Here is a 26,490-nt window from a genome sequence, read left to right as displayed (position 1 = left end):
GCCAGCTTGTCTAGGTGGTCGGGGACAGATCCAGCTTGCCGAGTTTCAAGCAGAAAGGTTTGGCTCGGGTAAGCAAGCCTGGAAAAGACAGTGGTGGCCTCAGAGCGCCTGGCCCTGCCCCGCAGGGATCTCTCCCTGGGTTCCGGCATGGCAGGGGTGAGGGGTGGAGAACCTTGCCTCCTCCCTCCGCGTCCCCCCAGGTCTCCTGTCCAGGGGCCTCCTCCCTGAAGCCCCCACCGACCTCGGTGAGCTCCGTGAGCGTGGCCATCAAATGGATGACCCCGGCCGCGAGTGGGAGAGGCGGTCAGCCAGGACCGGAGCTCTGTCCCTTCCCGCTCTGCTCATCTGAAGCACTCGGCCAGAACCGTGGGTCCACCCCTCGGGGCGAGCGCCGGTCTGATTCGGTTCGGGTGTTGTTCCACGTCTCGAAGCGGGCGCGTAGCCGAGTATCCGCCAAGCGGAACGTGGGTGGGGGACACGCACAGTGCGGACAGCAGTCTGAGCTCCGGTAGATTTCTCCGGCAGTGAAGGGAGCTTCCCCACTGCTGCGGGGGCCTCACTCGTGGGTCTTTATGTTCCTCAGTGTTGGAGTGATCTAGTTTTCAGCACGACTTCTGAGCCCACCGTGGCGAGCAGCTTTGGAGGCCGCAGGAGTCCTGGAGATTTGGGCGGGAAGTCCCGCTCCACCTGAGGTCTCATTTTTCTGGGAGGCGGGCAGCGGGGGGCAGGGGGGCGTGGGGTAGGGGGCAGGGGAGCGGTGCTCGCTCTGCGGGGGCCCTGGGCTCAGCCGCCTGCAGCTGAGTGAGCGGATTTTGTGCGGCCAGTGCCCAGTGCGGGGCCTTGGCCTGGGCCTCTGCTCGCCGCTGGCGGGGATGGGCCCCCGCACCCACTGCGAGCGAGCCCTGCAGCTGCCTCGGTGCGGTGGGCGGGCAGGGCCTGGACCGCTGGGCTCACCCACATCCCTCCGTCCACGGCTCGGTCACCACCCACAGCCGGGTCTGCAGACTTGTACTTAGATGGGAGGTTCTCCAGTCCCAGCAGCGACTCCTTGACTCTGCTCGTTAGAGCCACAGAAAATGGCCCTGATGGGTGTGGCTGTTGCAATAAAGCTTTATTTACTAAAACAGACCTGAGGCCAGATTTGCCCCCCCCCCCCCCCCCCCGCTCCTGCCCTGGGGGTTCACGGTCCCAGATCTGTGGTATAGATTATACTAGTCTTTTCTGTCTTCTCAAACCGTTACTGGAACAGGAATCCCAACAACCCCGTCCCCACTGTGACCTTCCAGACCCGGGCAGACTCTGGACGCCACAGACTGGTGGGCAGGCACGAGACCCAGGTCACTGTCCCCTTTTAGCTCGGTAACCTGGAGCTGGTCCCATTCTCTGCATAAGGGGATTGATGGTGACACCCGTTTTACCCGTGTCGGGATCGTTTTAAGAATTAAATGTGTGCACGTGGGGGAAGAGGCCCCAGGGACCATGAAGCGTCTCCTGGGTGGGGTGGGGGGACATTTGTCGCCGGGTGCGGAGAGGAGGCAGTTGGGCAGACACCGAGGCTGGTGTTTACCTCCACCCCTGTTGTGCACGTACCCCTTTTTGGTGCCGGGCGTTTGGTGCTTTTGTCTGATCTGCGGGATCCAGTCTCCAGTGGCCTGTGGCGCGTTCTCTCTCTCTCTCTCTCTCTCTCTCTCTCAGTGCTGCCGGCTCCTGAGCTCCGGCTGTGCGAACGGCCACGAGAGGAGAAGCGCAGATCTCCCGCTTCAGCCCGGAGCCGTGCACGTCTTGCCGCCGGTTAGCGGAAAGGGTCTCATTTCAGGTGCCACGTAATCAGAGACGTGGGCTTTGTGGCCGCACGTTCCCTGCTGCAAAACACATGCAATTCTTCTGAAGTGAGAGGGAGGGCGTGGGAGAGCCTCCGTCAGGCTGTTTGTGGACCCCCGGGGATTAATAACAAATAAGCTTCAGCGGAGAATGTTCTGCGGGCCTGGCTGTGTGTGTACGCATAGCCCGTGACTCCAGCCCTGGGCTTTTGGCCTAAGTTAAGGGAGCTCCGGTGACCTTGTCGGGAGCCAGGTGAGGGGTTCTGTGTCTCGGGGAGCTAGTTTCAGACTTGGCCACAGTGGCAAAAGGGAGAGAAGCCACTACCCACATCCATCCACCTTTTTAAAAAGATTTTATTTATTTATTTGACAGACAGAGATCACAAGCAGGCAGAGAGACAGAGGCAGAGAGAGAGAGAGAAGCAGGCTCCCCGCTGAGCAGAGAGCCAGATGCGGGCTCAATCCCGGACTCTGAGATGGTGATCTGAGCTGAAGGCAGAGGCTTAACCCACTGAGCCCCCCAGGCGTCCCCCACACCCCCCGCATTCCCTGTTGGTGGAAGGAGCCCTTTCTGTGGTTGGCATGTGTTTACTAGGGGAAGCTTATGCCAGGGGCCACTTTGCTGAGTCAGTGGCCCATAGCAGGCCCCAAAGGAAGGAGCCCTGGAGAGGAGATTGAGCAGAAGGTCTCTATGATGGGCTGAGTTGTATCCCCACCCCCTCAGCCCCAAAGATGTACTAAAGTCCTAAACCCTAGCGCCTGTGAATGTGACCTCATTTGGAAATAGAGTCTTTGCAGATGTGATTTCGATGTAAGCTAGGACGAGGTCCCGTAGTGGGGCGGGCTGCTAATCCAGCGTGATTGGAGATGGAGAGGCGGTGAGAAGGCCGCGTGATTACGGCAGCCACAAGCCAGCGAGCGGCCCGGGATGGACGGCCGCCACCAGACACCAGGGGGCGGGGAAGAAGAAGGAGTGTGCCCTGGAGCCGTCAGAGGGAGCACGGCCCTGCCACCTTGCTCTCAGCCTGTGGGGGGACGCATGTCTGTGTGAAGCTCCCCAGTGTGCGGTCATCTCTTACAGCGGCCGGGACTGTGGGTCCCGTCGGAGTCTTCTCTGGCCACGGGCCTGCTGACCAGCTCAGTGGTTCTCCAGTCCCTGAGGCTGTGAGTGACACTGGAAGGTCGCCCGTGGACGTGGAGTTCGAGGGCTTCCCCTGGAAGCGCTCGGTGACGGAGCCGGCCTTGTGTGCGTGCGACCGGGCAGAGCCAGCCCAGCAGAGGCCAGAGGACTTCAGACTCGGTTTCCCCTCCCCTGGTGCAGGGGGTGCTGGAAACATTCGTGTTCTGCCCTCGCCCCCGTCCTAAATCCCCCCGCCCCTGGGAAATGCGAAAAACATGTTTTATGAATTCTGTGAACCATTGGAAAGTCCAGGTAGAGAGAGAAAAGAAGTAGATACCTCAGACCGGGTGAGCCCGCCGGTCTCTGCGGAAATCCGTGCCGCCACAGCCGAGAGACCCTGAGACGCGCCAGTGTGGCCAGGTGCCCACAAAACCCTTCACAAGAGTGGGTCTGGGGCCAGACTTGGCCCACCGGCCGTACTTTGCCAGTCCTGGTGTAAACCAGCGATCACCAGACCCCTCATCAGTTGGACACATTTTGCTTTCTAGAATGTTCTCTGAGAGATGGGCATTTAAAGGGCTCTGTTACTGCTGCCTTCCATGACGATCACCTGAAGGGAGGATTATAGCCTGATACGGGCAGCGAGGGTGAGCGAGCTGAGATTTCTTTCCATGAGACACGGCGGCTCGGTGCCCAGAAAGTATGCAGCGCGTCTGTCTTTTCACCCAGCTTCCTCCTTCTCGGGAACACGGTCATTAAAATGTATATGGTGACGCAGCAGCCTGATTCGCAAATAGCCCAGAGGTGGACATAACCTCTGTGTCGGTCGGCGGATGAGTGCATAAACGAAATGTGGTCAGTCCGTCCGTCCGTCCGTCCGTGGCCCATGATCCAGCCTGACCGAGGATGGAAATTCGACACCTGCTGCAGCACCTCAAGGACATTGTGCCAAGTGAACCACGTCCCAGAAAGACAAATGCTGTAGGATTCTCTTTATATGGGGTCCCTAAAGCAGGCAGCTTCAGGGAGATAGGAAGCAGGGCCTGGGTGCCAGGGGCTGGGGGACGGGGGAGGGGAAGTTGTGTAGTGGGGACAGGTCGCAGTTGGGGAAGACGGAGAAGTTGTGGAGGTGGGTAGTGGTGGTGACTGTTGGAAGGGAGTGGGAATGTGCTTAATGCCTTGAGCGGTACACGTAACAGTGGATAAAATGGTGAATTTTTTGTTATGGATATTTTACCAGAATGTAAAAAATAAAGGAGAAAGTCCTAGGAAACATTGCATGCACAGAAGAGTGTACATATGTCCAGTGTTAAGACTAACCCTAGCCCTAACTTAAAAAGTACCCACAGCCCTAGTGCTGGGCTTAAGTGATGTGTCCCATACCTCTCCTGACTCCTCCCACACCATCCCTGACTCCTCCCACACCATCCCTGACTCCTCCCACAGCATCCCTGACTCCTCCCACACCACCCATGACTCCTTCCACACCACCCCTGACTCCTCCCACACCACCCTGCCGACTACCCAAACAGAGGTCACCCACCCCCACCCTGAGCGTGGTCTTAGCATTCGTTTGCCTTCCCGGTACGGTTACCACATGTACGCACAGCCCTGTGTGTGTGGTTGTGCCTGACTTTGAACGCTCTGTGCCAGGATCCACACTGCGTGCGTCCCTGTGACCCTGGAGGTTGCCCAGGGGCACACACAGCTCAGCTCTGCTCCCCCCCACACCACTTTGTTGGACCCCAGGTCAGAGGCCCCCTGACTGTGGAACGGAGGCGACGCTGGGCTGAGTTTTGAGTTTGACACCGGGAGAGCAGGCGGGGAGAGGTGTGGACAGCGGGGAGAGGTGTGGACAGCGGGCTCCCGCGTCTGCCTGTGAAAGACCCTCGATCCGCACCCAAGAAGCAGACACCAAGCCTCCATTGGATGCAAGTTGCAAGAGGTTTATTGGTTACACAGGCGCCTGCGGACGCATCAGCCTTTGTGGGCTGAGCGCGCCAGGCTAAGTTGGGGAGCAGATTATATAGGGCAAGGGTTGGGGTGGCGGGAAGCGAGTTTACAGAAGCAGATGCTTGGTTACAGGGATCTGGTTGGTCAACTTAAATCAAGAATTGTCAGGCACTGGGTTTAAGGCAAGGACACAACGGTTTGTTCTGGTGGGCCTTGGCTCAGCACTCTGGAAAGTCCCAGGTACACTCTATTCCTCATTTGTCTTTTCTCTTGACAGACCGGGTGATCACAGACAATAGACATCCTGGTATGTGTTGCCGTCCGGCTATGGGGACAATCAAGCCTTCGGCAAGGGGAGAGGGGGTGCTGTGGGGGCATCAGGTTGCTAAAATAAGCCTTTACCAAGGAGGAAGGGGGTCTTTCATTTCCCCCCTTTTTCTTTATCATGGATAGAATCCTATATCCATTCGCTTTGTTCATGAAGTCAGTCAGTTTGAGATCCGGTCTGTTTAATTAGTTGATATTGCTGTGTCAGTACCATTGTCTGGATTACTGACAAGCGACCTTTTACAAACTGTACAAGTTTATTTAAGATACAAGGGCTGATTGAAAATTGGGCTATTGATAAGGTAACTTTTTTGTTGTAATCTCAAGGACATTTGTAAACCAAGGGAGGCTCCTGTCCTGTAGGATTGTGATCTCAGCAAGTCAACTATTTATCATTTTATGGCAGTCAAGGGTGCCTGAGGAATGCTACACATATGGAGGGGAGCGGGTGAAGGGGGGATGTAAGGCTCCAGCTTTTGCTTTGTCCTTAGCCAGCCTCCTGCTTCTTCATTCCCCCCCTGAACAATTTTGACCCTTAAATTTTTAAGGTGGTTGAAGGTGGAAGGTCTCATCTTCTATAACGTCTTCGTGCTGAATAGCGGCGTAGAGCTGTCCCTACCTACTGGGGTCAATATTGATCAGGGTAGGAATGTATAAGGGAGTTTTGAAAGGTGGAGGCAGCTGAATCCAGTGCTGACAGTGAAGAGGTGTCCTTGCGCGCGACAAGGATTGTCTGTCGTGGTGTAGTCATTGTAGCAATGGAGTCTCGGCACCAAGTAGAGAAACATGGAACAAAGCAACATATTAAGGTTAATAAGGCGATAAGAATGAGAAGCCCGAAAAAGAGATTCGGTCATAGTCCTCCTTCAAACCAGGAACTTAACCATTTACTGAGAGAGAGAGAAGGATCTTGTAGGCCTTAATTTGGGTATTCATATCTTTTATTAGTCCTGTGACATTTTTGTGATAGTCTGGGATATACACACAACATTCTGTCTTGATAATTGCACATGTGCTGCCCTGGGCTGCTGTCAGGACATCTAAGGCCATCCTATTTTGTAGGACTGCCTTGCGTATCTGTGACACTTTGGTATTAAGCTGGGAGATGCTATTTAGTGAATCATTGAGTGCCTTTGTAGTATATTTATTAAGGACTTCTGCATGCCACATGACATCCCCTAGTCCCGCAGATGGAACAAAAATGGATGCTAAGTGATCATACCATTAAAAACAGATTGTGTTCATCTCTGTTTTAAGTTGGGGAGATTAGCAGGAGTTGTAATGGTTTTAGTAATGCGCCCATGGTTCCAGGAAAATCCCCTTTTCTTCCAAATAGCTCCATGGGCATGTGGTACCAGGAAGGCATATTTGGAGTCAGTATAAATGTTAATTCTTAGGCTTTGGCAATTGCAAAGTGCTAGTGATCACTATGGCACACCTAACTTTTCTCTCTGAACATTTTTGCTCTATAGAGAAAGAAGTACAGTGGTCAGGTTTAGGCATACAGGTAACTAGGTTTAAAGTTTGACAAATTTTAAGTTTTATTTCTGGCATCTCTGTTAGTGTAGCCCAGTATTTAATAAGTCAGCCTCCATCTTCCGTTGGTGGCCTTTGGCTACTAAGACAAATCTGGACCTGATGTGACATTATTACAGTTAGGGACTGTCCCATAGTGAGCTTTGAGGCTCTTTTATGAGGGCTGTTTTAGGTTTTGCTAAAGCATCTGTTTGCAATTGCACCTCAATGGAGGTGGCCTCTAGATAAATATGACTAAGGGATGAAACCAATAAGAAGACCTTTGAGTGGTCCAACCTTAACAATATCCTGATTACAGAGGATCATTGTCAAGTGGGAGAAGAGTGCGGTATGCTGGCTTTTAGGCAATTTCATTATTCTAGTTGTTTAATCATGTGCCGTGGGGTCTGCTAATATTTCCACAAAATAATAAGATTGACTAAAGAAGCTATTGTACAACTTCTCTGAAGTTTACCTCAAATTGTTTAGCTTAGGTAAACAAACATTTAAAGACAATTAAATCTAGAATTTAACATCCATAAAGGTGTGTTATTAAAACAGAATTTATCTCTCTAAAATAATCCTCATTTACAGAGATAACCAAATCAGGACTAATTTACTTGTGAAACAAGTTCAGTTTTAACAAACTTGGCCTATTATTTACATAAGCTCAGCAAGAACAATGAGTGTGATCAATAGATCTTTTAGCATCTGCTTTGCTGGAACTTTTAATAAGGAATCTCTAGGTTGAACTTTTAGTAGCCTCTCCGGGCCAGAAGCCAAGCCCTGTACTGGCCATCAGGCATGCCTGCAATACCTGTCGATTTGGGCGAATTTCTCAGTGGGCGAATTCCTCTTCTGAGATCTCACCTACCAAGGAGTGACATTCTTTACTCACCTGGTGAGGCTGCTGGGAACTCTGTAAGCAAGGTGTCAGGCCAACAGTCCCAAGGGGCTTTATGGCTCCAGGTTTTATAAAGTCAACCTTAGTTCCTTTAAACTGTCTGGTCATATCTGAGTCTTTTCAAATATGACATTCCAGTCAAAGCCTTGGTAAAATAACCCGTGTTTCCAATTTTATTCTGTTACAAGGAGAACAGATTCTTATTGGACTTATGCAAATGACTGATTGCCATGGAAGAATGCTTACTTACTGAGACCTTTTGGTTTCAGAGGGTTCAGATAGAGAGAAAAGCTTGAATGCTTTGAGCTCTTTTATAAATGAGCACTTTTACATCTCTATAAGTTACAGATAACTAGGAGGAAGTATCCCTAGTCTGGAAGAGCAAACATTAGAGAGAACCAGCAATGTTTAAAGTAAGACAAAACATTAAGAGATATAATATTATAATTTTTTAGTTTATTTAGTCCCGTGTTACCAAATCTGGTGAATGCGGCTTTAGTCAGTTTTGGAAATTTTTACCCATTTTAGTTTTAGGATTTTTAAGTATATCAAATATCTGTATTTGTCCTGAAAGTCCTGTATAGGAATCTCCTTGAAAATAAAACTCATTTTACAAGAGAATTAAAACAATGATAAATGACAAAAACTCAGAATGGATATGGTTAAAGCTAAAGAGACATGGGAGTTTACAATTTAGCTGCAAGGAAATCAGGTTATTTTTGTGATACATAACATTTCCATAATTACAGTATCAAGTGATGATCTCTCAAAACATTAAAACTTTAGGAAGTGCGTAGAATCTCTAGAATAGTTATAGTATTTTCCCAAATGTAATCCAAGGTTTATCATTGGTTCAGTAGTATTTCATGAGCAACTTCATATATCAAGGAAAAGCCTGAGTTAAAGAGATTTTACAATTTAAATCTTGTCAACATTTGCTAAGATCTTAGAAAGTTTTGAAGCACATGCCTAAATATAATTAGGGATGTTGAACACCTGATAAAACAAAACATAGAAACTGGTTTTTCTGGGCAGGCAAAGAGAAAATCATTTACATTCTCGTAACAGGAGATCAATTAATCTAAGAAAACTTTGTCCTTTGAACAGAGAATTTCAGTCTTGTACTAATGTAATATACCTTTAAAACCCATTCATTTAGTCTATCTTAGTCCGTCCTGACCATCTACAACTTTTCTTTGCATTCAGGTTTTGTCCCAAGTCATTTTCTTTTAAACAATCATCTCATTTAGGATAAAATTACCTTTAACAAAATGTATTCCCATTTCTTAAATTTTTCTTACATATTTCCTATTTTCTTACATACAGAGTTTTCCTTATTTCCATTAGTCTCAGTTATACTAAGCAGAACTTTGTATTCTTAGAAACACCTTAATCTCTAGTGAAGACTAAGTATTAACCAGAACTGTTACAACAGAATTCTTCAGGTGGCAAATTTATGAATCAGTTAAGTGGCAAACAAGTTTACCAACAGATTTAAATGCTCTTAGTTTCTTTGCAGTAAGAAGTCAAAAGCACAAACCTATATCCAGTAATTAATGACCTAGCATTTTATCCTGCTTGGTTAAGACCTAGATGTCCATAATTTAATTTCATTTGTCATCCAAGCAAAACTTTAAAGCTTTTAGATTATCAAAGACTTTGAAAGCTACTTCAGCAATTACCCATTAGAACTTTGATATAGACAATTAACCATCAGTTTAGTTATTTCTTTGCTAACAAATTTTAATAAATAACATGAGTTTATTTGACCTTCAGTAAACTTCGAAGTTTCACATTTACTGCTGATAACTTAAAAGACAGGTCTTATTTTAATTAAATCAATAAACTTAACTTAGTTCCAACACTGATTTATGTTCCATCTGGACCCACTCCACTTTGAATGTTTACCTGAGACATGGCTGGGAAGATCTGGAGTGGGGGGGGGTGTTAGGTCCAGGGGGTGCTCTTCTTGTTCCTTGACAGTGAAGAGAGAAGGAGCTGTGGTGCATGATCTAGAGGCCAGTCATGCAGGCTGCACACACGTTGGTACAGAAATAGGAGAAGAGGGAAACAGAAGAAACAAAGTGCTGCCAGGAGGCAGAGAAAGGATTCCCAGTTTTGGAGCTCCTAAGCCCCAACAGAGGAGCAGATGCCATGCTTTTTCATTAGCCGGGGGGAAGGGTTAGGCAGTCTAAGTCGGGCCAGAGAACACAGGGAAACCTCCCCGAAACAAAGAATTTCGGCAGTTGCTTGGGAATATTCCCTATAGTCTCTGTCTCGAGTCAGACCAACCCCAGTTGGCTCCAGTTATAGCCATCAACACAGGAAGTGAGTAAGGGAGAAGCTCCCACATCTATTAGGAGTAACAGAGAGAAATAAAGCCAGAGTCCCCTTTGCTAGGGATGGCCCAGCAACCTGGGATTACTAAAAGAAGGCTTATTTACATAATTATCATCCAATATGTCAGGAGGAAATTTACTAGCTGACTCATTGAATCTGGTTTTAGCTCTTAGTACCTATCTCTTATATTCCCTCCCAATATGTACGATGTTGCAGACAAGGGGAGGGGGACCTTTCAGATGCTGTCCTGCTCGCGTCCCTCGCGGGAACTTAGGAGCGTCTTAGCTAAGGTCTATCGGTATAAACCCCGGACCAGGCTACTCCATGGAGTAGATGACCGTTATGCCGTATGACGCTCCGCGAGACTCAGGGTGCAGCCCACTCAGACTCCGTAGCCGAAGGCGGTGGAGCCACACAAACATGCATACAGTCAGGCATTCCTCAGATTCAAATAGGTTAGACACCCTCCCTTAAACAAAATGTAACCTTTATAACCAGTATAAGGAACATATAACTATATTTAAAGACATAACATGTAGACATTAATAGAACAATTTAGACATAACCTTCATGACCAGTACAAGGAACATATAACCACATTTAAAGACATAACATGTAGACATTAATAGAATGATTTAGACATAGGAGACACAAACAGATATTGCTGCGCAGCCCTAGATTTAATGGCCCAAGATTCTGGACCTTCCTAGACTTGATGGCCCAAGATTATGGACCTTCCTAGACTTGATGGCCCAAGATTATGGACCTTCCTAGACCCCCGAGGCGTCCCCCGGGGTGGCAGGGGAGAAGTCTGAGTTCGTCAACTCCTTCTCATGCTGCCCCTAGATACCTAGATATGGATCCACATAAAAACAGACAAACAGAGAGACAGAGACACAGATACTGGCCAGCTTACCTCCCGGTGGGGATTGGCTGGGGTCTTGGGTGGGATTCCAAGAGATCTCGGTGGAACCTCCAAATGAAAGACCCTCGATCCGCACCCAAGAAGCAGACACCAAGCCTCCACTGGATGCAAGTTGCAAGAGGTTTATTGGTTACACAGGCGCCTGCGGACGCATCAGCCTTTGTGGGCTGAGCGTGCCAGGCTAAGTTGGGGAGCAGATTATATAGGGCAAGGGTTGGGGTGGCGGGAAGTGAGTTTACAGAAGCAGATGCTTGGTTACAGGGATCTGATTGGTCAACTTAAATCAAGAATTGTCAGGCACTGGGTTTAAGGCAAGGACACAATGGTTTGTTCTGGTGGGCCTTGGCTCAGCACTCTGGAAAGTCCCAGGTACACTCTATTCCTCATTTGTCTTTTCTCTTGACAGACCAGGTGATCACAGACAATAGACATCCTGGTATGTGTTGCTATCCGGCTATGGGGACAATCAAGCCTTCAGCAAGGGGAGAGGGGGTGCTGTGGGGACATCAGGTTGCTAAAACAAGCCTTTACCAAGGAGGAAGGGGGTCTTTCACCTGCAGCGTCCTCTACCTTCTGACTCTTGCTGGGCGAGTCACCCTGCCTCTGTGGCCCAGGTTTTCCCATCGGCCCTATCTGAATACGATGCCCACAAACAGCACCGGGAGGTGGTCAGAAAGGCGGCTGGCGGAGAGCCTTGGTCGGGTCCTTACTGGGTGGGCCCTGCTGCTGATCGTTTCGTTGCAAAAAACGTTCGGTGTGTAAATTTATCGTTCCATTTGTGGGAAAATTAAACACATTTAAGAGTAAATTAAATTAGGGGATTTGTGATCATTAGCTGCGTAAATGCTTTTTTGAGAAATGTAATGTACCAGGCAAGATCTGGCGCGCGGCGGCGGGCTCCCTAAGTACTTGCTAGAACGAAGGACGATGCGATGAGCCAGTCAAGTCATATATAGTGGGATTATTGGGTTCTGAAGCTAATGAGGTGACGGAGAGTGGGAACAGCTGCTAAAAATGATCCGCGCTTGCAGAAAACCCAGAGACGAGAAGAGAGGCTCGTGCTGGGTTGCAGCTGCGTCCTGGGGCCCATCTGGGACCGCGGTTTCAAAGCCCGCGTTTATCGCAGCCTCAGCAGACCTGTCTCAGGGGTGCGCCTGCCTCGGACAAGCTCGGGAAGCCAGCGGATAGGAACCGGAATGCCGGTTTTGTGGCTTTGACAGCGCCAGGTGCGCTGGGATCCCGAGTCTCCATCCTCTGCACCTGGCCTCCGGGGCGTGGCGGGTGGAGGGGTGCGTCCTTCCTAATTCCTGGTGGTCGTGGGCGTGTTGACACATCCCGCCAGCCCCTGCCTCTGTCGCCCTGTGGTCACCCTCCCTCCTCTGTGTCTCGTTTCCGAATTTCCCTCTCCTTACCAGCACCCCAGTTGGGCCGACCCTAAGCCGGTAGGACCCCCTCTTAACTTGGTAACACCTGCAAAGGTCCTCTGTCCAGATAAGGGCCCATGTTCCGGTTCCGGGAGGATATGGATTCTGGGGTTCCCAGTGCCCCTGCACTTAGCAAGTGCCTAAAACCTGTCGGTGATTATTCCTCTGAGGGATATTCTCGTGGATGAGCGCGGGATGGGGACGAATCGTAAGCACACCGTTCATCGTATTTGGTCTGGGTGCCGCGTGCTCGGTTCCTCTGGAAGTCTGTGCTTGGTTTGGAAGGGGAAGGAGGCTTGGTTCTTTCTCTTTTCCCTTGAAAACGACTGTGGAGGGTGCGTCTTCCCAGTGCCCATGGCTCCCAAACAGATAAGTCCTGTTAGATTAATTCTGCTTTATAATTTCATGCTGTACAGTTTTTTTGAGGCTTGAGAGAAACAATTTTTCCTGATACTCGCTCCTATAGAATGAGCACCGCTCACTCTCCGCCTTGGGGAGTTGAACGGGCTGGGACAGTGTCCCTTTCTTGTCCTAAAGGGAAAAGGCCACGAAATGTGGCTGTTGGGTGTCCATTCAGAATCTCGGGTGCTGCGTGTCGACGATCCAGGCTGAGGAAAGTGTGTCTTACGGCTCTGCCTGTGACAGTCTCCCTTGGCTTGTTTGACAGGCGCAGAGGCGTGTCATTAAACAGGTACAAAGATGCCTGTCACTGGGTTTTAAATAGCACTTGTCATCCTCCTGGTGGTGCATCTGCCTAGCATAATGGAGGGATGGATGCCACCGTCCCAGGCGGCGTTCTCCCCCGCCCTGCGACGCTTTCTCTCCTTGTCATCAGGGGAAACCTTTTTGCTTATGTTCTGAGGAGGTGGAAAGGATTCGGAAACAAAGGGTAACCTCTTGCACGAGAATTTCGTGGCTGATCGGCACAGGGTATCTTCTGCTCCAGTATCAGGGGCCGGGTGGGAGGGGCGGGTGAGGAATTGCTTTCAAGAGGAAACTTCCAGAAGTGGAGCCGGAGAAACGGAGGCTGAGCTGGAAGCGAGGGTAATCGGCGGTGAGAAAGGTGGCCGAAGCCAGATGCTCCGGGGCCCACGTCCCCGGGTTTGGGGGGTGGGGGTGAGGACACCTGGCCTCGTGCGGGTCCCACCTGCTGGGTCGGAACCTTGGCTCAGTGCCAGCTGGGGACGAGGCCGAATGAGGCATCGGGGCCCAGACGGAAGTGGAGATGCCGCCGGCTCCCTGGAGCATGGGCCCCGAGGATTGAGTCTGGCGTCGCTCAGGAAGAGATGTGACGGAGGAGAGGTGCTGGGCTCTGATCCTTCCTTCTGGAACACCCTGGGCTCCCGTCGACGCGGTTCGCACATTGTTCCCGCCCCAGCAGCCACCAGTCTGTTCTCTGCATCTACACGCTGGTGTGTGTGTGTGTGTGTGTGTGTGTTTAATCTACCTATATCCATATGCATCCCTGTATAGGACTCTTTCTGAGGAGACCACGGGGTTCCTGATTCTCTTACATGTTTCAGTTGGACACTTGGTTTCCTTGTGGAAGCTGGGCGGCGCCTCTCGTGACTGACCGTCTGTGATTTCTGTGCCCCGGGGAGCCGAGCACTGGCTTCGGGCATCTGCTTGGCTGCCTCGGCTGCCTCGGCTGCTGAGAAGACCCCCCACCCCCCGAGCACAGCCTCCGTGTGTTGGCGGAAGGCCCCTGTCCCACGGGGTGGTCGCCGCTCCCGAGGGCTGGCACGGGCCTTCCTGCCTCCGCCCTGCTCAACCTCAAGGGGCGTCCCCCCGGGCACCAGTGCCCTCTGCTGTCCTGGTGGCGGGCTCTGTGTTGTTTTAGGTTTGCAGGGCTTGTCAGTACAAAATATCGTCGACTGTGTGGCTGAAGCAACAGGAACTTAGCGTGCTTACGGTTCTGCAAGTCCAAGGTCAAGGTGCTGGAGGGCTTGGTTTCTCTCGCCGCTTGCTGATGGTGTCACCCCTCTGCGTGTCCCCTCTGACCCCATTGTACCTTAATGTCCTTTTAAAAGGCTCTGTCTCCAAATCCCGTCGCATTCTGAGATCCTGGGGGTGAAAACTCTGACATTCGAATGTAGCCCAGAGTGACCCAAACACGAGAGCCAGGAAAACGGGGTCAGCCTTGGGCCTGCATGGGCTTTGGGTGTCTTGTACTTGCTTTGTCAGTCCCTTGGCCTCACCTCGGCATGATTCCTGGTTTGTGCCATGTTCATGGGGGGGGGGTGCATGTGGGATGGGGCATGGGTGCCCCAGAGCACCTTTCCGGAACTCTGTCGGCAGGAGGGCCAGCTCTGGGCACCAGTGCCTCCGTGGGGCTCGTGCACTCCCCCGTGAGCAAACCAGGGGACCGGTGGATCCGTCAAGCAACAACTGTGAGAAGGATGTGTCTCCTCGGGGTCGGGGATCGCTCGTAATTATCACAAGTAGGAGGTGCTCCAGCGTCCTGGTGTCGGGTGCCAGAGGAACTTGCTGGTTCCTGTGACAACCCCCAGGAGCTCAGCCACGTGGAAACACAGATGTGGCGTGTCCAGGTCACCCAGCGGGTGTGGGGTCCAGGGCTGGGCTCAGCTTTTGAAACCTGCTGGTGTGTCCAGTGGCCAAAGCAGGGAGCAGATCTAGTTCTGCTCCCCCTCCCCCACCATTCCAGGATCCTCCTGCCCCCTCCCCCCGCCCCACCCCGGGGAAGGGAGCAACCCCGAAAGCAAATCTGCCAGCCTCCCCAGTTCGGGGGGCCTGGGCTCTGGCTTGGGCTTTCTGTTCCGGTGTCTGATTTCCGTTGTCGTGGAAACGGGGTGACAGGTGTTCCCTGTTAGCACAGGGATGCTCCTGACGGGAGTCGGCCACCGGACGGCAGCTAGGGGCACCTTGCCCTGGAGCCCGGCCTCCAGCCCTAGACCCGGATCGAAGGCTTATCGGAGGCCGGCGTCTGCGGGGCCGTTCTTCCCCCGAAGCCGCAGCACCACGACCGGCTCCCACCGCGGGAATGGACACTCCTTTCCTTCCTTCTCTGTGCGCTGGGGGTCGGTTTTCCTGCGGCAGTTTGCTGGCCCACGAGGCGGTTGGCAGTGAGGATAGAAATAGTGTTTTGTGGTTAGCAGGGCTCTATCGTCTGAAAGCAGCCCTGTCCCCGGAGCGGCCCCGTCCCTCGTGGCCTCCCTCAGGGCACCCTGAGGAGACCTTTCCCACAAATCGCAAGTCATGGGGTCCCTGCCCCTGTCCCTATATGAACGCAATGTGTGTGCCCCAGCTCCCCGCCTGGTGCCCGCTGGCCTGGCGCTCGTCTGTGTTTCTCGCGCGTCCTCGCGCCGCACCGCTCCCAGCCAGTGAGTGCCCCCTGTTTTCTGACCCGTTTTCCGCAGGCGTGAAACCCCAGGCGGGCCCTAATTCCTCCTCTGCTTTAGGGGGGAGGGTTGTTGAGACAAGAGTGGGACCTGGGCTGGCCGTCGGATTTACTGGGAAGGGGACGAGGACTTTGGCGTGAGGACAGTGGGGTAAGAGGGTCCTTGGGAATCCCCCTCGGCCCCATGGGTGGCCGCCGGCTGTGTGCACCGCAGCGTGTCTGGACGATTCCATCCTCCGGGGGGGGGGGTCATGTGGGTCTTTGGAACGTTTGGAACGTTTTCAGGGACAAGTGACGGTGATGCTGCTTTTAGAGGCTACATGATATGATGGGTTTCTTTTTAGTGACCTTTTGGTTTTGTCTTTCCCCTTTACCTGGCTGTTATTGGCCAGGATCTGGCTCTTGTTATCACCCCCTGGATAAGCAATTCATTCTGCCTTTTCTCCGGGAGCAGCAGACGGTGGAGGGCGATCACGCGGAGCAGGCAGGGGTGAGCCCGGCTCTGCTTGTCATCAGCTCCGATGCTGGCTCCTGGCACCATCCCCCGATGCTCTGTCTTCCCTCCTGGGAAGGAGACAGTGGGACAGGTGGCGTGCCTCGTGCGCTCCTCATGCGCTCCTCGTGAAGCTTCATGGTTGAGGAAACCAAAGTCCAGAGAGGTTCACTGAACTGCCCAAGGTCACACAGCAGTTGGAGCTCTCCACGTCAGCTTGAAGGCCGTCTCTCCCTGGCCTGCGGGGGACCGTGAGATGGTGGCTGTTCAGAGGCCCCTGTGCCTCTGACGCCGAGAAAGCTCCAACAGGTGCTCCTTCCCCATCCGGTGGAGTAAAACACACATTTCCCCTGGGCTCTGCCTGGTTAAAAAAAAAAAAAAAAAGGACAGTGGTGCTCAGGTCCTCAGGTGACCAAGATGGGAGCCCTCCCTCAAGGAGGTCGCGGGCTGGTTTTTGCTGGCGTCTTGATCATTCACATCGTTCTGAGCGGGCTTTTTGCAGGGGTGGGGGGAGCTTTTTGGAGCAGAGCCCAGCCATCGAAGGAGGAGCTTGAGGAGACAGAAGGCAGGGAGGCTCCCTGCTCACAGCAGGGCAGCTCTTCAGAGACAGAAGGCCTTAGGGAAGGAGCCGGAAGGAGGAAGGAGCCGAAGCCACCGAACCAGGCTCTACTGGGGCAGGGGTGGAGCGGGGAGGGGTGCGGGAGTGCAAGGCTGATGGAAGGGCTTGGTGGCTGGCAGAGGGGCAGACCCTGCCGCCCTCCCCTCAGGCCAGGACGGGCCTGGCTCTTGGCCTTTCTAGCGGACACACTGGGTGGCCATGTTCACGGCCTGTCCCCTGGGAGGGTCATGAGGCCCAGGAGCACACTCAAGGCTCTGAGAAGTTCTGCAGAAACACCTCCCCCTTTAGCTCTGCTTCACCTGCTGCTTCCTCCGCTCCCTTGACCTGGCCTGAGTTCCTGTCAGACCTGGGAATCCCCAGGTAGGCCCGTGGAGCCCGCGTGGGGACCAGAAAGGATGGGGACAAGGAGGCATCTTGCCCTTCTGTGCCCTGCTGTTCGCCAGTCTTCTCGGGCTCTGCGGGTTGTCAACGAGCTAGTTGAATGGCGGCGGTGAACGTGATTTCTGCCTAGAAAGTGCCGCTGCCGATGGAGGTGGAGGTCTGTGAGAGCTCCGTGAGAAAAGGGTCCTCAGGCTCCCGAAGCTGGGGATCGCCTGAGCGTGCCCCCTCCTCTGTGGCTCCGGGGCCACCTGCCTGCACTCACCACGCCCCCCACGCCCCCAGCCCGCCTGCTTGGCACCCGGAGGCCTTTTGTGGAACAGCGCCGGTCATCACCGTGCTTGTCACCTCCTCAGGCTCGAGGTCGGCGCATGGCGGGGTGGTGGGCAGGACAGCTGGGACGGGGCTCAGGACACTGGAGGCGCGTTTATTCTGGACACCCAGCTAGTGGGACGGCGGGGTACGAGTCCCGGCTCCATCGCTTTCTGGCCATCAGACCTTGGCCGTTCCTTTATCTTCCTGATCAGTAAAATGGGGGAAAGGGAGGGCGCCCGCCCCCTCCACTTAGGATCCCCTATAGCCATCCCCGGGAGCCTAGAAGGCCCATTGCTTCGGTGTCCCTGCCTCGTGTCACCTTGTGTCCTGGCTCTCCCCTCTCCCTCTTCCCCGTCCTCTTACCTACCTCCAGGAACCCAGGACTCTAAGAACTTTCTAGAGTTCTTATATGCCCGTGACTCCCCCTGTCTGTTACTTGGGAGAGAGTGTTTTGTCCCTGGGGATGGCAGTCAGCACGTAGCTGCCTCTCCTCGGGCAGGTCGGGAAGGTCGCCTGCCTGCAGAGCCTCCGTCTCCCGGTCCGCAGCAGGGAGCCTGCGTGAGCTCATGCAGGGGCATGTGGGGCGGGCAGGCTCCCCAGAGGCCGACCTCCGTCCTGCGGGGCTCCAGGCCCAGCCATCTCTGTCCCAACCCCACAGGCCATCACGTGCAGGTGGAGGATGGAATGCGACACGAAAAGGGACCCCGAGAAGGACGAGGGGTCAGATGCTGAGGGCTTGAGAGACAGAACTGTCTCAGGCAGAGGAGTCTAGAGAAGACATACAGGCGTGGTGGTCGGGCTTGGTGACCTGGGTGCAAACACCCGGCTCTTGGAGTGCGTGGTGGGGAGCTGTGGGTTGAGTCCCGGACCCCGCCCGGCCCCGTGCCCCACAAGCCTTGTGTGTGTCCTTATTTTGGAGGACATGCTGAGTTGGGTGTGCCTGGCAGGCGGGAGACGCTGCCTTGCCCAAGGTCACAGCCAGATGGGTGGGCTGACAGGACGTCTCACTGGAGCGTTCTCCTCCTCACCCATCCCCCTGCCTGTGCCCGGCCAGCATCCTCAGGTTGGGGCCCGCATGGGCGGAGCCGCAGGGCGGTATCCGTGGGTGTCTGTCTCTTCGATGCGCTAACGTGATCCCGCTCCTGGGTGCATCCTGAGGCGGGGTGAGGACTCTGACATCTGGGCTGGTTATTTACTGGGTCTAGTCCCTTGAACTACGGCCTCCAGAGAGAATGGGCTCAAACTGGCTGGGGCTGTTGCCCAGGACCCTGCGGGGCTTGAGACCTGGAAAGATGCCTAGGGCAGGTGCTCCCAGGAGGAGAGTGGACCAGAAGGTTCTGGCCCGGAGAGGCAGTGGGGCACAGCTGTGGCCGGCAAGGTCAGGGGCCTAGCACATCCTGGCCACTCCCTGAAAGTCCATTCGGTAGCCAGGTGCAGGGCGGGGCGGGGGAGCGTGGTGGCCCCGTCAGCTGCTGTGCTGGCCCCTCTGAGGACCCCCTGGGGGAGGGGTCACCTCGAATCTCGTGGACGTGAACCTACCCTGCTCCTTCTGCATAAAGTTAATAAGATGACGTGTTTGTGGATTTGCCGTCAAGAAGCCAACCTTCTCAGGCCTCCTTGTCATGCGCGTGACCTGCCACACTCGGGGACAGTTGTGTACTCATGCTTCGTGCTTGCTTCTGTTCGCTCTGCCTGCTTCAGTAACGGCTCCGTCCCTGGAGCTCAGCCTGGGTTCTGGTGCCGAGTAGATGCTCAGTAAAACGGCGCTGTCCAAGAATGTTCTGGGCCTTTGGAAATGACATGGAGGAGCTGGGGCGGCCCGAGTTTCCCGTGGCTGCCGTAACGAAGTACCACACGTTCGGTGGTTTAAAGCCACAGACTTACAGTTCTTGAGGCCTGAAGTCCTCACATCCGGTTGTTGGCAAGTTGTCCTCCGCCTCGAGTCTCCCGGCGAGAATCCATTTTCTAGACTTCTCAGCTTCTAAGGGTGCCTGTGCTCCCTGGCGTGGGGCCCACCCAGCATCTGTAAAGCCAACAGCACCGTGTCTTCGCGTCTCCTGCTGCTTCTGCGGTCTCATCACTCACAGTGCCACCTGTGTCTTTTATAGAAGGACCCTTGCAACCCCCCCGCCCCGTAGCCAGGATAACGCCTCGTCGTGGGATCCCTAGCTCAATCTTAACTGCAACGTCCCTTCTGCCTTGCTGAGCCACGGGCTCCAGGGATCGGGATGGAGACATCTTTGGGGACAGGAGGGGCATTATTTAGGGAGGTCCAGAGGCCCTAAAAGACAACAGTTCCTGTGAGTTCTGAAGAGGAACGCCGCAGGGGAATGTTAGGGTCCTGAGGCAGTCCCTCGTGGCTCACCCACGAGTTCACCACTCACCTGCCACGTGTCATCGAATGTTTCCTCTGGGCTGGTTCCCATGCATCTGCCCTTTCAGGCCACTATGGACATGCATCTAGCAACAGGTGCGCGCATGTGCCTTGAATGTGACCGCCCTCGGAAGGAGAGCAGCGGGCCGGGGTCTGATGGGACTGTGTGGGGTGCAGTGGGGAACCTTGCATCGTCTGGCTGCTGCGAGGTAATCTCCACTGGCCTCTGGCTCCTACTGCTCCTTTGGAACTTCCCCCCCAAAGGCTGGTGTCCGGGAACCCTGGTGGGTTGAAGATCCCCCTCCTTTCCTGCCTGGACTGTCGGATCCCATGATCGAGGGTAGGGCTCTGCTTGGCCAGGTGGGCCGCCCAAAATGCCTCGTTGGCCCCCGGAGTGTCTCAGGGGAGGACGCAGCTGCCAGCACCAGGGCTGCCCCCTTTGGAAGGTGCCTGTCTGCCCACCAGGCCAGACTCTAGTTTGGATGGAATTGCAGATCCTGTCTGGTCTTCGTCGTCTGCTAGCGGAGATGGGCCACTAGAGGGCGCCATCCTGCCGGCTGTTCTCTGCTCGCCCGCCACCCCCCTCTCCGCCCCCCCAGGTCTCTGGTGGCAGGTGCACATGGAATTGCTTTTTTTTTTTTTCCCCCTAAACGACTTAATGATTTAATCTTCTTATTTTCTCAGCAGAGCATGCTTTGGACTTCCCTGAATACGATGGGACATTACTGATCAGATTAATTAATACGAGTTTGCAGCGCCGGGACCCACGGAACTTGCTTTACCAGGCTTCCTTCTGCATTGCCGTTTCTGTTTTCTCTTTATTAAGCACATTTCTCTCCCGATGTGTTATTGGCTCACCCGCTCCTGGAAATGATCAGCAGATTTCGTAACCTCCTGCTTTGGTGGGACGCCCCGCGCCGATCCGCTCTGTGGGGGCCACGGCCCATGAGCACAAAGGGGAGACTGTGATGTGGCCTTTTTGAGAATTCTGGGTTTCTTAGGGGGTGGTGTCCGCCCTCTGCCCCCACCTTCTGCTTATTTTAGACTCTCTCTCCCTTTTTGTTAACTCATGTTGGATTTTCATGGCCAGCGATTGAAATTGCTTCCACGTCCTCACCAAAACCCCAGCACGATTGATGGGTGGAAGTGTGGTAAATGCACCATCCCCGAATCAGGCAACAGAGCACACTCGTCACATCCAGATTAGCGTGCAAGCAGCCAGGAGGCAGTGATTGCCAGGCGTCTGTGTGAAGCGGGGGGTGGCGGGGGCAGGGGGCTGAGAAAGCAGGAGGCAGAGCTGGAGGGACCCTTTTAGGGGCCCGGGGAGGCTGGCCTCGGGGACGCAGGTCCAGCTGTTCAGATAACACATGCCAAAGAGCGCCCATTGAGCGGTGGTGTCCCTTGAGGTCCTCGGGAAGCCTGGGCTCTTGCACTCATCCCCAGGGAGAAAGCACGTTTGCCTGGGGAACAGGCCCCACCATCCTTCGCTCCTACATTGGGGCTGCATTTTGATTTCACTGTGAGTCACTTAAGCCACGCTGATGAGCCCCCTTCGGGCTCCATGGCTTCCTTCCCTTGGTCTCTGGTCTCGGTGCATGGGTGGCTGGCCTTGGCTCCCTGCTTGGGAATTGGTGTGGGCGGTGGAGGGTTGGGTCACACGTGCCACTGGCACCGTCCAGCCGCCAGCCTGATGTTTTTTGTACAGTTGAGGTTCTGTTATAATTCAGCCTAATTAGCGTCTGTTTTAAATGCTCAGCCACCATATAAAGATGTTTGTGGTGGTGCCTGAGCTGTGCGTGAAGGCTCTGTGAGATTAGAGCCTGCCTAATGTGCAGTGAGTTGGATGTTTCGATGGCTGGAGTTTTTTGAGAATCAGATATGGTGGGGGGTACATGGGTCCTCATTGTCTGAACAGTTAGCTGATGAGGCTGTTAGACCCCCTGGTACTTATACAGACCTGAGGCTTTTGGGGTCTGGTTGGGCTCGGTGTCTTCAGGTGGGGACATCCGCTCTGAGCCAGGCCCACCTCTGGGGGCACAGGGGGGGTAAGGGTTTGGCCTCTGCCTCCGGGAGTCCATAATCTGGCAGGGAGACATTCACGTACCCCTCGGTTGTAACCGGGAGCGCAGGGGCTGGCTGTGAGTTCATGGCTGGACCTTGAGCCTTTTTTTTTTCCCCCCCTCGTAGATTTTATTTATTTGAGAGAAAGAGAGAGAGGGAATGAGCAGAGGGAGAGGGAGAAGCAGGCCCCCGACGAGCAGGGAGTCTGATGCGGACTCGATCCCAGGACCCTGAGCTCATGACCTGAGCCGAAGGCAGACGCTTAACCAGATGCCCCCTGGACCTCGAAGCGTTGCAAGCCCCTGGCTCGTGGGGGAGCTTGCCCGGTGCGCAGCTCCCTGTCGCCCGGCCCAGGTGCTGATGGCGGGACGGGAAGGGGAGACACAACACTTAGAGCTCGGCTGCTTCTGGTTGAATTAGTTGTCACGACAACCTCAGGATTGTGTCTGGTTATTATCCCTTGCAGTGGAAAGACGGTGAAAGACAGAAGGAGAGGAAGCATGGGCCCCAGGCCGCTGTGTGACGAACTTCCAGAGCCTGTGATTTCTGTCTTCGCTGCGTGCAGCCCCCGGCTGGGGCCTGCGGGGCTGCGGATGGGCGGGCCCTTCGGAGGGTCCGGGTGGGATGCCATGGGGAGGGGTTTGGGCTTTGTGTGGGGAGGCCCTGGGAGGTCGGGATGGTCTGCGGGCAGAGGAATGCCCTGGTGGGCTGTGTTCTGGGGACAAGTCTTGAGACTGCGTGGGAGGTGCACTGGAAGGGAGGGACTGGGAGCTGAGACCCGCAGAGACTAGAGCAGACGCCGGCCTTGCGTGGGTCCAGCCGCCGTGTCCGGCCCCCGAGGCGTCTACCTGCGGCAGGGAGGTGACTTGAATAAGCTGACCCACTTGCTCTCCACCTGAGCCATCGGCCCCGTCGTGCCCTGTCCCTACAGGATCAGTCCTCCTTCATGAGCAGGAAGCCCGGGCCCCTCCCGTGTCCTGGTTTCGGCTCGCCAGGTGGTTTATATGGGAACGCTGACATTTCACGTTCCCCCGAAGTCTTTCTTCCTATTCTCCTGCCCCCAGACAATTTGTTTCTCTGTTGTCCTCGCATTTTTCTGATCACCCGGGGCAGGGGGAGGAAAAGGCCTGATCTGGGCCGGGGAATTGTCTGTTTGACATCGGCTTCTGAGCGCCAGCCTTTTGGGTATTTATACTTCAGCGATGTTTGGTGTTCAGAAGACCTGCCCTCCTGGAGACGGGCTGCGGCTTTGTTCCTGCTGGGCTCTCTTCCAGACGCCGGCGGCCGGTGCGCGCCCAGCCCACGAGGCTTGGGGTTGTTCCTCCAGAGGGAGCTCGTCCCCAAAAGTCCCTAATTGCAGAGCAGAGTCCTTCCTCTGAGCCCTCCCCACCCCCCGCCACGGCCGCCTCACAGTAATTGGGTCCTTGGTGACCCGCGACTGGCAGGCTAATGTAAGCCTTAATGGAGATTCTCCTTTTCCCCCCAATTAAGTGGCTGGAGGTGGAATGTTTTCAAGAGCCGTCAGTTCCCTGTTCTCCTGACTTTGGGTCTCTTACCTAATTTCTCCTGTTCGGCAACTTTTTGTCTCGGTAAACACAGAGGCGTTTGTCCCACACATATATATATATATTTTAAAGATTTTATTTATTTATTTGACAGAGAGAGATCACAAGTAGGCAGAGAGGCAAGCAGAGAGAGAGAGAGGAGGAAGCAGGCTCCCTGCTGAGCAGAGAGCCCGATGTGGGACTCGATCCCAGGACCCTGAGATCATGACCTGAGCCGAAGGCAGCGGCTTAACCCACTGAGCCACCCAGGCGCCCTGTCCCACAAATGTTTATTGCGTGCTTATCACGGGTCAGGTTTTGTGTCGGCTGTGAGGCCGTGGTCAAGAGCAGCATGGACCCCCTTGCGCTACTGGGTGGGCGTGGGGTGTAGCCCACCCCAGCTACACCGTCGGGGGGTGGGGGGGTTGGAAGAAGGGATTGTGGCCGTCACAGGCAAGGGGAGCCGTAGGGAGCCAGAGGAGGAGCCCTTACTCTGTCTGGGGCCCGAGTGCAGAGAGAATGTTGTCCTGATAAATCTGGGGGACGGAGTGACGTTAGCCTGATAGAAAGGGCTTCTCTGGTGGAGGGGACAGTTGGTGCAGAGATGTGACAGACACGAGTGGCTTGGGGATGCCTCAGTAGGAAGGGGAGTACCAAGTTGAGAGCACAGCTGGCTTGATGAGAGGTGGGGTCTGCTTATCGAGTGTTGGTAGGGGCTTGCGTTCTATCCTGGAGCCAGTGGGAGCCTGTGGTGGATTTTACCGGGGACACGGTTAGCTTTGTGTGTCAGAAGGACACCTGCCTCAGAGAGGACTCTGTTTGCAAATGAAAGAAAACTCAAAGTGGATTAAGAACAAAATGGAATTCATGGGTGCCTTTTGATGGAAAGGGCCACGGGTGGCTGCCTTCAGGTAAGGTTTGATCCAGCACACAAATGGTGTGGCTGAACTGTTCTCTCAGGTCTGTTGATCCGGTGCCTTCATTTCCAGGTTCTGTTCGGTGGTAGGATGATGGTGCAGCTTCGACCTGCATGTCCTTGTTGGGTCAAGGCCACTGGGGAAAAGTGCATTCCCAGTGCAGTCTTCTTGTAACTGTCGACTCTGAGCAGGCCAGGCCCGTTCCTGCCTTGATACCTGTGTTGTGGGGAGTGCAGCATACCCACTGGCTCCACACTGGGGCTGGGGGCAGGTCCCCATCTGGATTGTAACACCTGCGAACCATGCTGGTTCCCTCCAGGGGAGGCTGGGTTCTGGTTTGCCCAGAAGAAGGTGACAGGCTGTTGGAGAGGAGAAACAGCTGAGTCCAGGACAGTCACCTGCAGGATGGGAGAGGCCACGGTGGGGCCGATGGGAAGCCGAGTGGCTGTCCTGGGAACCGGTCCCAACCCTCTCCTCGCAGCAGCCCCAGGGGCAGGGCACAAGATGCAGAATGCGAGGAGGGTCCGTCCAGCGTCTTGCTTCCTCCCACTGCGTTCTTTGCAAGGGTATGTGTCTTGGGGGCCTTTGCCTTCAGCCTTCTGGCTCCAGAATCACGTTATTACGGTCGCTTTGCGTGGTCAGGGCTGTGCTGTGCGGTTCCCTCCCTCAATTTCTCTCCCTCCAGATTGCTTGCCGTGTCCCCTGACGCTGGCCATGCTGCCGGGAGGATCCTCAGCACCCCCTGCCCCCTGTGTCCCAGAGTCATTTCTGCTCTTGAACCCACTTTCCTAGGGCATGGGAAGGAGCCCTTCAGAAAAGAAGGTCTTGGGAGAAGCTGGGGTGGCTCGTGAGCTCATTCATTATTGCAGCTGAGACGGGTGGCTCCCCATTTGGCTTAAGATCAAGAACAAGTGGGCGCCTTGGTGACTCAGTGGGTTAAGCCTCTGCCTTTGGCTCAGGTCATGATCCCAGGGTCCTGGGATCGAACCCTGCATCAGGCTCTCTGCTCAGCAGGGAGCCTGCTTCCCCCTCTCTCTCTGCCTACTTGTAATCTATCTCTCTCTGTCAAATTAAACAACAGCAACAACAACAGCAACAACAACAACAACAACAACAAAAGATCGAGAACAGGGATTCGGAGCAGGACTGAAGCTCTGGGTTCTCCCCACGGGCAGGAAACCATCTGAGTGTCCCCCTCCGATCCCACCAGAAGCGGGAAGGTGGTGTGGTTTGGGGCCCTGCAGGCCTTGCGTGGGTTGGATCCAGCCCGCACGGGCTGAGCCAGCTTGGACTTGAGTGTTTCAGAGACCTCGTCTGTAGCGAAGCCTCGCGGGACAGCATGTGCCAGGCAGGCCCGGTAAATCTCCTTCCGTCCTGGGGAGGCAAGTGTCCATGGTAGGTGCCGGCCAGGTAGAAAGTTGTGGAAATGTGGCCCCTGGATTTATCTCCCGAAGGAGCACTGGAGTCACTGGCCGGTGTGATTTCAGCACGTAGGGGAGGGGTATGATGATGTCTTCTACGTTCTTACCGTTCTGGGTGTTGATGGCCAGGCTCCCCGACCGGCATCAGCGCCATGGCCTTGGGGCGGGTGGTTGGCGCTGAGTCTTAGACCCTGTTAGCCCAGGGGGTCCTAAGTGCCTTGAAGTTGGGAGCCTGGCTGAGCACTCAGGAGGCATGTGGTTAGCAGAGGCCCCTGGGTGGGTGCTGGCTGACGATGGGAGGGGACATGACCACATCCGGGTGGTGACCGGGGTGTCCACAGTGTTGTCTCAGGCCTGGTCCTGTCTCACCCTGCGGGGTTCCCTGAGGATGTGGCCCCTCAGCTCCCCTCCCGCACTTTTCCCAGGCCGACCAGGCAGCCACGCACTGCCCCGTGTCTCCGAAGCCAGGGGCCGTGGAGCGATCGGTTCAGAGAGAGCACAGAGGAGCAGCAGGCGGGTGCCGAGGACCGTGAAGTCCGAGGCTCTGAGCCGTGTAGATGCCCCGACATCCAGCAGAAGGCATTTCCCCGAGCCTGGAGGCGAAGACAGAATTGCCTGGGGGAGAGCTGTTCCTTCACCCCCAAAACTTGCTGCTTCTCTCTTGCCTGCGCATGAAAGCATG

At 54.5% G+C, this 26,490-nt stretch overlaps 1 protein-coding gene across 5 annotated transcripts in view; it reads left to right on the top strand.

Moving 5' to 3' along the window:
* The window catches only part of PARVB (parvin beta), a 101,040-nt gene that overhangs the window by 17,374 nt on the left and 57,176 nt on the right, over positions 1-26,490 (top strand). The window contains exon 1 of one of the 5 annotated variants that reach the window (XM_082739665.1): positions 15,461-15,669. The exons of the other annotated variants lie outside the window; for them this stretch is intronic. Coding sequence (XP_082595791.1) covers positions 15,570-15,669 — 100 coding nt within the window. The 5' untranslated portion in view covers positions 15,461-15,569. Of the gene's footprint in view, positions 1-15,460; positions 15,670-26,490 lie in introns of those variants that run through there. 5 annotated transcript variants of the gene reach the window in all.

Source organism: Mustela nivalis (assembly GCF_964662115.1).
Source record: "Mustela nivalis genome assembly, chromosome: 7".
NCBI lineage: Eukaryota > Metazoa > Chordata > Mammalia > Carnivora > Mustelidae > Mustela > Mustela nivalis.
This window is presented reverse-complemented; position numbering and strand designations above follow the sequence as displayed.